This window comes from Lolium rigidum, chromosome 4 (genome assembly GCF_022539505.1).
Source record: "Lolium rigidum isolate FL_2022 chromosome 4, APGP_CSIRO_Lrig_0.1, whole genome shotgun sequence".
NCBI lineage: Eukaryota > Viridiplantae > Streptophyta > Magnoliopsida > Poales > Poaceae > Lolium > Lolium rigidum.
Window position 1 is genome coordinate 60,464,387 of NC_061511.1, and position 9,620 is coordinate 60,474,006.

General features: G+C 44.0%; 1 protein-coding gene across 1 annotated transcript; it reads right to left on the bottom strand.

Moving 5' to 3' along the window:
• Positions 1 to 484: 484 nt before the first annotated feature.
• LOC124647143 lies at positions 485 to 8,501 on the bottom strand. The gene is made up of 13 exons (XM_047187124.1): positions 8,462 to 8,501; positions 8,175 to 8,308; positions 7,732 to 7,987; positions 7,414 to 7,642; positions 7,173 to 7,323; positions 6,875 to 7,063; positions 6,007 to 6,078; positions 5,525 to 5,911; positions 3,464 to 4,330; positions 2,944 to 3,354; positions 1,962 to 2,858; positions 1,468 to 1,857; positions 485 to 1,378 (listed from the first exon to the last, which is right to left on the bottom strand). The coding sequence occupies exons 1-13, from the start codon at positions 8,499 to 8,501 to the stop codon at positions 485 to 487; spliced, it is 4,917 nt and encodes a 1,638-aa protein (XP_047043080.1).
• Positions 8,502 to 9,620: the final 1,119 nt, after the last annotated feature.

The following is a 9,620-nucleotide window of genomic DNA, read 5'->3' on the forward strand; positions in this document are numbered from 1 at the left end:
AGTGTCGAATACAAGGGTATCCGATCAATCCCAGTTCCAATCGCCCGTCCTATGCAGCAGCACCAGGCAAACTGTGGGAGTCAACAATCAGAGAAAATCAAATTGGATCTGATCGCGTCTTCTTGAGCTACACAGCTGACCTGTAGAAAAAATCAATTGCATTCTCAAGTACTCATCAGTTTCTAGAGTAAAAATCAACAACATGCAGTGTTTACAAAAAAGTGCCCTCTACAAATAATGAATAGTCTTTTGGTACATAGTACTCCATCCAATAAATCCTGACAAAGTGTGCAAGTTTCTACTTTCACGAACTTATTCTTTCACCCATAATATTTACCGCGATTGGGGTGCTAAATCTGATGTTCTCTGCACTATAGGATTGCACGTGTGGTACATAGCATAGTGAGTTGATTTACTGACCCATACATATTGTCGCTGTACTTTGGTTGGTGCAACATATTTGTCCTCTGATCTGCGTCGTGCCCTATGGTTTGGATTTTGGAACCACCAAAGCTGGTGGGTGCGCCTTGGTAGTTGCACGCTGGCATTTTTGGCAAGTCAGCCATGACAGCGTGTAGGGCAGTCCTGATTTCCTGTACTCCTCCGGGTGCTCAATGTCTCTCTTCATTTCAGTGAAGTCCATGCTGAGTCCTGACAAGATTTCCTCAGGTGTGCCATGACCCTGGTCGGAGTTTATGATCCCATCCCATAGTTTGTCCAGCTCAGTACTGCTCGGGCCCTGCTCCAGCATGGCGGAGATACCCTTCTTCAGCCGGATACGCACGAGCTCCGCTGCCACATCAGGCTGGATAGCCAAGTCATCTGGGAGGCATTTCTGGTGTGGTTGTCGCTGGATGTGGACGTCCGTGTAAGTTAGGTGCTTTACCGTGTCATAGCCCAGGTACCGCCCGCCAATGGTCATGAGCTCCTTCTTGCCCTCTGCCACTGTCAGGTAGACGATGAAGTCCGTCTTCTCCCCAGCGTAGATGCTGTAGATGTCTATTGTGCCAGACCCATCATCAGATTTCACATGGTTGATGTCGCCGCCGCTTGACTCGATTGACAATATGGTGATGCCTTCGCCTGTCCTGAGGGTGATCTTGATGGACATCGCGGCCACAGATGTGAGGCTTGTGATGAATAACACCAGGGCGTCTTTGATCCTGTCGATGTCCTGGTTCATGAAGGTGTAAGTGCCGGATGTCATGTCGGCGATATATTTCATGACATCAGGATTGTGGTCAGTGCCTAAACCAAAAGTGTGCACTGGGAACTCCGAGTTCAGCTTTGTCTGGAATATCTCTGAGTACTTGCCATCTGATAGGAGCATCATGCAGCCTACACGATGGCTGCACTCTGCTCCACGCCATGACAGAATCTAAGATTAAAATAGTGAAAAATGATTATTTTAAGAAATCAAATAAGCATCTAGGTGCATGCCATGGATCAATTAAAGCACGTATGTACCTGAGCTCCCTCTCGCAGAGCGGAGCCCATATCATTCTGACCACTGGCAGACAACTTGTTTATTTTGAGCCTGGCGATATCCCGGACATGATCGGACATGTAAGTGAGCTTCATGAGGCGATTCTCGTAGGTATTGAATGACACGATGGAAAGTCGGTCATTCGCACCAAGCCTGTCGATGACAACCATCATAGCCTGCTTCATATGATCTAGCTTCTTCCCCTGCATCCTCATACTGACATCAAGCACAGCCACAATGTCGATACCAACACGTGGCATTTCCTCTGCACACTGCCATGGCTCTGCCGCAACTCGCACCAGGACAGGGAAATTGTTGCACTGGTTCTCACTTGGAATCGCCCTGCTTCTTGTGAAATATTCTACCTTCACCTGAATTATTGTTTTTCGTACATTCATCATCGATCAGTGGTGGCAATAGAGATTAGACCAAGTTAAAAATGAACAGATCGGAAGGGTTTTCTGGAAGAGCTTACCATACTGCTACCTTTATCTGTGTGCGGCCATATGGTTTGGACAACACTAGACTTGTAGGGTGCATGTGCACCCTTGGTGGTCGCACTCTGCCACTTGTGGCATGACAACCATGACAGCATGTAAGCGAGCCCTGAAACGTCTCTCTGCATTTCACCCACATCCAGGCTGAGGCCATACAAGGCCTTTTCAGGTGTGGCATGGCCAATGTCGGAATCCTTGATCACCTCCCACATCTTTTGCAGGCCCTGAACGGACAAGTCCTTCTCCAGCATGGCTGAGACTCCCTTCTGTAATTGGGTGCGCGTGAGCTCCATGGCCACATCATGGTGGATGGCCAACTTGTCTGATGAGCATGTAGACCAGGGCCGTAACAGGGATAAGTCTGTTTGAGCCAGGGACATGCTGCCGTTGATACTCTGGTATTGACCGCTGATGGTCACAAGCTTCTTTCTGCCATTCCATACTGTCAGGTGGACGATGAAGTCCTTCTGCTCACCAGCGTAGATGTGGTTGATGTTTATTGTGCCGGACATTTTATCAGATTTTACATCGTGGATGTAGCCACCAGACTCGATGGATGCTATCTCGATTCCACTGTGAACCCTGAGGGTGATCATGATAGACTTTGCCGCAATCGACGTGAGGCCTGTGATGAACAGCGCGAGGGCATCCTTGATGTTGCTGGTGTCTTGGTCGACGAAAGAGTAAGTGCCAGAGGTCATGTCTGCAATGTACTTCAGGACCTTGGGGTTGTGGTCAGCACCCAAACCGAAAGTGTGCACTGGAAATTCATTGTTGATCTTTATCTGTAAGATCTGTGGGTACTTGCCATCTGACAAAAACAACATGCAACCTAGGCGACTGATGCTCTCCTCCGCTCCACGATCCCGCAGAATCTAGGCATGAACTTAACTGTTTAGAAGAGCAACACACGAGTAGCACAAAATAAATGCTTGCATCTGAATGTGAGTGCATATGTACCTGAGCTCCCTCTTGTAGGAAGGCGCTAGCACTATGGCACATGTACCTTCCACTTGTAGTTTTCAGCTGACTTATTTTGAACCTGGCAACATCCCGACCATGGCCAGGATCGTTAGACATGTACGTCAGCTCCATAAGGTGGCTCTTGTTGGTCTGCAATACCACAATAGAAAGCCGGTCGTTGGGGCTGAGTTCGTCGATCATGATCAACATGGCCTGCTTCATGCGCTCCAGCCTCTCCACCTGGATGTTTTTGCTAATGTCGAGCATGATAACAACATCCACACCATCACGTGGCATCTCACCAGTGTGACGCCATGGTGCTGCAGTAACCCGCACCAGGACAGGGAACTTGTCGCATGCCTCACTTCCCATCATTGCCTTGCTTCTTGTGAATCCTTCTATCTTTACCTGAAGTGTTTGGCATCCACCGATAGTAACGGTGTAGAGAGACAAGTTAAAATCAACTAACTGGATCCAATTTGCAGGTGTTATAAATACTTAAATACACACAGCTTACCAAACTGGTATGTTGTTGCTCTAGGATTCCGAATGCGCCGGAGCTGGAGGCTATTTCCTTAGTGGTTGCACATTGCCACTCATGGGAATTTAGCCATGACAGTTCCATCTTGTCCCGATCTTGGCCTCCCATTTCAGTGACGTCCTTCTCGAGGTCAGCGAAGGTTTCCTCTTGGGCATCGCGACCCTCATCAGAGTTCTTCATCCTGTCCCAAAGTGATTCAATGTTGTCGCCGTTCCTATCCAAGACGCCCTTCATCAATCGGATCCGCAAGAGCTCTGCTGCCACCTTAGGGTGGATGATCACCTCGTCGGATCGGCATTTCCGGCGTGGTCGTGATATGACCACATCCATGCCCACTAGCTCCCCGCTCGTGTTCAGGCTCTCGTACCTTCCACCAACAGTGACAAGCTTCTCTTTGCCCTGTGGGACCTTCAAGTAGACTATGAAGTTCTTCTGCTCTCCAGCACAGATGTTGTAGATGTCTATTGTGCCGAATCGATTGTCCGAGCTTACAAGGCTGCTATAGCGACCTGACGCAATGGAAGATATGGTGACACCCTCGTCAGCCTGGAGGGTGATCCCCACAGACCTCACTGCAACCGATGTGATTCTAGTGATGAATAACACGAGGGCATATTTGATATTGTCGAGGTTCCGGCCTTTGATGAAGGAGTATGTGCCAGAGGTTTTGTCGGCCACACGCTTCATGCCCCTGGCTTCGTGGTTGCCTATAGCAATGGTGTGTACCGGGAACTCCCGGCTGATATCTTCTTCGTGGATCTTAGGATGCATTGGACCAGTCCACATGTGCATGATGCAGCCTGTACGGTTACTGATCTCCTCCACTCCACGCTGCCGCAGGATCTATGCACGAACAGATTAAAGCACGATTATGAGAGAAAATCAGCAGAGGTGCTAAAAGTGGCGGATTTAGAATTTTACACTAGGGTGGAGCAACCGTAAAATCTTTTTTAATACCGCAAAAATAACATGCCAACACGCATGTAAAAAAATTTACTAAAAGCTCAAGAGAAACAAATTCATAAAGTCTCACAAGCAATATAAATTCAATGATTAGGTCTGAAATAAGTTTATCAATTTTCCACATATTTATTGATCACTAATGAATCGATGCCGCAGTTGTGCAATGCAGATAGAGATTAGAAAGAGAGTAATAGGCAACAAGCGAGAACTCGAAAAGAAAAGTCGGTGATCAGAACATGTTGCTGCCGCTTGGCTCGTTACAATATCTTCGGCCTTTGTTTTCACTTTTTGGGTGGCAAATATGGGTAACTACCAAAAATTGTTCATATGGGACCACTTATAGGTATGTTGGAACTAGTTTTTTTTGGCCAAAATACCAAATTTCAGTTTTTTGCATATCCATCAAAATATAATTGTGCTATTGGAGATGCTCTAAGCATGTCTAAAGTTACTATATTTCTCGGTAGGTTTAAGGAAGGTAAAACTGTGAAAACAAATAAAAAAGCATTCCAGTAGCACAAATGAAAATAATGAATACAACTAGTCAGTAAGCACTTGTTTACTTTGATATGTGTTAGGATATTTTATATTGTGAACTTGTATATTTGCTTTCTTTCCCTCCTAAATGAAGTCCTGCTAACACAATCGATTTAATTTTTCCTTGAACTTTTTGGCTAATGAGAAAGTTAATAGTTCTTATATTTGGTAGAAAGGCACATAGTTATGTGTGCAAATGATGTCACTCCTCCAACGGTTCCATTCAAATCATGTGTTGCAAGCACCAACCATATCGAGGGCCTAGTGCATTTCTCGTTAGGTTGTCTTAAGGAGGGAAAAACTATGAAAATTAATCAAAATTTTTAACATATCGAGAAAAGCAGTGTAACGAAAATAACTGAAGTACTAGTAATTAAGCGCTTCCGTGTTTTCTTTTTAAAAGTATTTTCGGAGATTTTATCTAGTGAACTTGTATTAGGCCGCCACTTTCTTTTTCTGGATGTTTCATTGAATTTTTCCGTTCTCTAGCGGTCATATTCATTATGAAATCTGATCATGGAGTGTATATGGGTGTACCTGAGCTGCCTCTTGCAGAGCGGAGGCCTCATACTCACTGTACTGCCGGACATGGCCATGGGCCAGCTCGCTGATCTTGAGCCTGGCAACGCCCCGGCCATGGTCCGACATATAGGTGAGCTCCATGACGTGTTGCGTTTGCATACAGATCCTGGAAAATAAAATGGAGAGCCGGTCGTTGGAGCTGAGCCTTTCGACTAACATTATCATTGCCTCTTTCACATCATTCATTTTGATGTTGAGCGCAACAACGACGTCAACACCAGCGCGCGGCATCTCCGCCGTACGACGCCATGGCGCTGCAGTAACCCGCACCAGAACAGGAAACTTGTTGCATGTCTCGGCACCTTGAACCGTCTTGTTCCTTGCGAACGCTTCTACCTTCACCTGAATCAGTACGTGTTTGACATTCATCAATCATATCTATGGGAGAGTGATACAACAACAGTACAGTAGGGAGACCAAGTAAGCATACAGCTTACCAGATTGTTATCCTTCTCCCTTGAGGACTTCACTACCATCGGTGAATGTGAATTTGCTGACAATAAAATCGCCTGCGAGGAGCCGGGAAACATTATTTATTGGTAGTAGTGAATAGAGAGAGTCATGCATGATTATGTATGTGGTACTGGATGATCCACTACCACTTGTCATGGGAAATTTTCTAGTTGGATATCGTTACAGGGAAACAAAAAAGGTAGACAAGGTTCCAAATGGGAAAGTTTTGTTCCAATGTATCTTGTCACAGCTGGACTTGCTAGCATTAGGCTAGATGATATGTGCCGAGTGGCGTGTCAAAAAGTTGTGAGAACCTTTGAGTTGACACAAAAATTATTTAATGTCACAAATTCTCAAATCCTACATATATTTGTGCATCAGAAAAAATGGCAAATCCCGATGTGAATAATAGCTAAGTCTTTCAGCTAGAGTGCACACCTAACCTAATTCACCGCCCTTGTTATATTGCATAAAACTGCATCCCTCAATCCGCAAAGCTATTATCAAAGGTTCCACATGTACTTATTACAATGGTTTGAAATCTGATCTGAGATTTTGATTTTTCAGTGGTCATCTATGACCCCCTATATACTATTTATATTATGCTATTAGTGGCTAACAAAATGTATTTCAAATACTAGATTTTGTATTTTCTTACGAGAATATATTCATAGTGAAATCACTCTCAAGCAGGCTGACAAAAAAATTAAATGGAAGGAGTGTGATCATACTAGCATATACTACTATTACCAGTTGATTTAGGAACCAAAACTTTATGTTTGCACTTTAGTTATTACAAAATAACATATCACCACAAGCTATCCTTCTGTTAGCAAAATGGGGTATGATTACCTTTTTAATATTAGTTTCAGTCTGATCCAGTCTATCTATAATCTTCATTATATTTGGCCTTTCGTTCCTATCAGACTTCATGGAGCTCAGTCCAATCTCAGTGCATATGATCACTTGTTCACAATATGCTTCTAGTATCCTTGAAGAAGTACAAGCTGCTTCCAACCTGTTCCTCCATTTTTCGTGTACCTATGTAATCAAATTGTAAAGCTAGGATGCTCAAATGTAAAACATCATAATATTTATCAAACTATGAGCACTGATCATTTTTATCAAGTGAAGAGATGGTGCTTTCTACTTGTTCAAGGAATTCTTGGTAAGGCTTTTCGTCACTTTCAATGGGCCCCTTGGGTCCTGCAATTATCTTTGTAATTACAACACCCAAGCTAAACACGTCTAACTTCTTTGAGACGACACGTCCATAAATGTATTCAGGGGGCATATATCCACTGCATATGACAACATAAATATAATCGAGATTAAATGATTATGTTTTAAGAACATTTTAGTTTCAGTATAAAAGTAATTCAATCGCTTACATTGTTCGTATAGGACTATTTGTGACCCTAGTTCGTTCTTCGCCAAAGAACTTGGACAAACCAAAATCTGCAAGTTTTGGTGTCATATTTTCATCTAACAGTATGTTGTCGGGTTTTATGTCCAAATGGTAAATTGGTTCTTTGAATCCTTCATGAAGGTATTTTAATCCCTCACATGCCCCCTTGATGATACTGTAACGTGTCTTCCAGTCAAGTCCATCAACTATATCTGTAAATTTAGAAAAACAAAGGAGTCGATGAATTGCAAATGTAGATAAACAACGTACAATGGCATATTCAAAGTGGATCAGGAAATACCAGAAAGATGTTTTTGAAGGCTCCCCATGTGCATATACTCAAAGCAGAGCGCTTTGTATGTTGTTTCACCAAAAACTATCTTTCCTTGGAAATCTACATGTTCATGTTGTGTATCATAGCAATAGCCAACTAACCGTACAATGTTAGGATGCCTGAGCACCATGAGGTTATTAAACTCGTGTTTGAATTGTTCATCAGTTGCTTGCAGGTTATTGTGGAACAACTTCACCGCAATCTCTTCTCCGCGATGCACGCCCTATTCAAGATCGATTGTCAGCACTGGGCGTCATAACAAATTGTAACTGTTAGGCTATGTTGGCATTTTAGTACAAACAAGTCAGTGACAAGGTCAGTATATTCCTGTTTTGTAGTTAAGAATGTTTTTTGATGCCACACTTTTCACTGTTAGAAATGCAAACATGACCGGCCTGTATGAATTTTACCTTGTATACCTTGCCGTACGCGCCTTGACCAAGCGCTCTTTTCTTGGAGAAATTATTTGTGATTTCTCCTAAAATTTGGATTGTTAGACTTGTTGGCTCCGTACTTCCGTTGCTACCCATGTTAGAACTACTGTCTGTACAGGTAAAGCTACATGCATACAGAGATGGAATCAGATCATGTGTATTAGCTGAAACGTAGATATATGTATTCAAGGGATTGAGCAATATTGGTCGAGAAGAACAAGGTGTGAGCACGATCTCAGCTGCATCGAGATGTACATACTAACCTGGAGCTGGATCTGGAGCTTGAGCTACACGGTACTCCATCGGGGCCGCCAGTAGATGCCATGGTCAATGCTCTTTGTTCATCCGGGAGGCTGATGGTGGTGTGTGCCGCGTTTTCTGTTTTCGTTTTGGCCTTTTTGTCCTTGTCTGATGGCCTCGACTACCCCTCTCTGTTTTCTTCCTGTACAATTGAAGTCTCTTGTAACTCTACCCCTTTAATAATGAATCACGCAGCTCCCGTGCGCACTTTGAAAAACCAACAAATCGTACTACTCCGTATGTGATTTAAGCTGGCGTCGATTTAGTTGAGTGTCCGTTCATACCTGATTGACAAGGACAGCTGAAGAAGTTGTGGGCAACGAGGTCAATTTTTAGTTGCTTGTGAGACTGACAAACCGGAGCCCTCATTAATCTTCTTTTCTAGGATATGATATATGGCACATGCATTGTCTGACCCGCTGCACATTCACATGCCTGCATGAAGGTGATGGTATTTGTTGTAAACGGGCATGTGATAGTCGGTGGTTTGCAACCGCATCAATCACGATGTTCCGGACGGTGCTCCCCTAAACAAGTTGAAGGGTTATAGTTGGTTTTTTTTTCCTACGTTGGATCCATCGAAAGCTATATCAAGCCCATGTATACCGTCTGTACACGTAAGAAAAAAAATAGAGATCATGTGAGCAAGATCTTCAGGACCTTTCTATTTTGGCACACATATATGACCGTAGATACGTACAAAAATGAGGTACACCAGAACGCGGGACATACAATCCTATACAGGGATGTACGGATGGTGGATCTACACTAAAATTACGATCGTGTCCCCTCTTACGAACATGTATGGAAAGATCTCCACCATTGTTGTGCTTGACGCGCCCAAAATTTTACGAGGGGAGGAGCACCGGAGGAAGTGCTTCAGGCGATTGATGGTGCTATGTTATAGCTAGCCATGGAATCAGGAGGGTGAAATTCAGGTCCTGGCAGGTGGCCGGCACCTCCTGCAGGGGGGGGGGGGGGGGGGTAACTCTTTGCTGGCGGTGTGCTCTTCGGTTTTTTATTCCTTTTGGGCTAATGTTCTATCTTTCTTTTCTTTGGATTACCTTCTTCAGCGCAAATTGCACTAGTGATATGAAGCACGAGGTACATACATCCTTTCGT

What these genes read in the sequence shown, in the direction of transcription:
- LOC124647143 (XM_047187124.1), bottom strand. Translation starts at nt 8,501, where the DNA reads ATGGAGTACCGTGTAGCTCAAGCTCCAGATCCAGCTCCAG. An exon ending in CGTACGGCAAGGTATACAAG is followed by an intron (nt 7,988 to 8,174) that starts GTAAAATTCATA and finishes GATCTTGAATAG; the next exon opens with GGCGTGCATCGCGGAGAAGA. An exon ending in CTCTGCAAGAGGCAGCTCAG is followed by an intron (nt 4,331 to 5,524) that starts GTACACCCATAT and finishes GTTCGTGCATAG; the next exon opens with ATCCTGCGGCAGCGTGGAGT.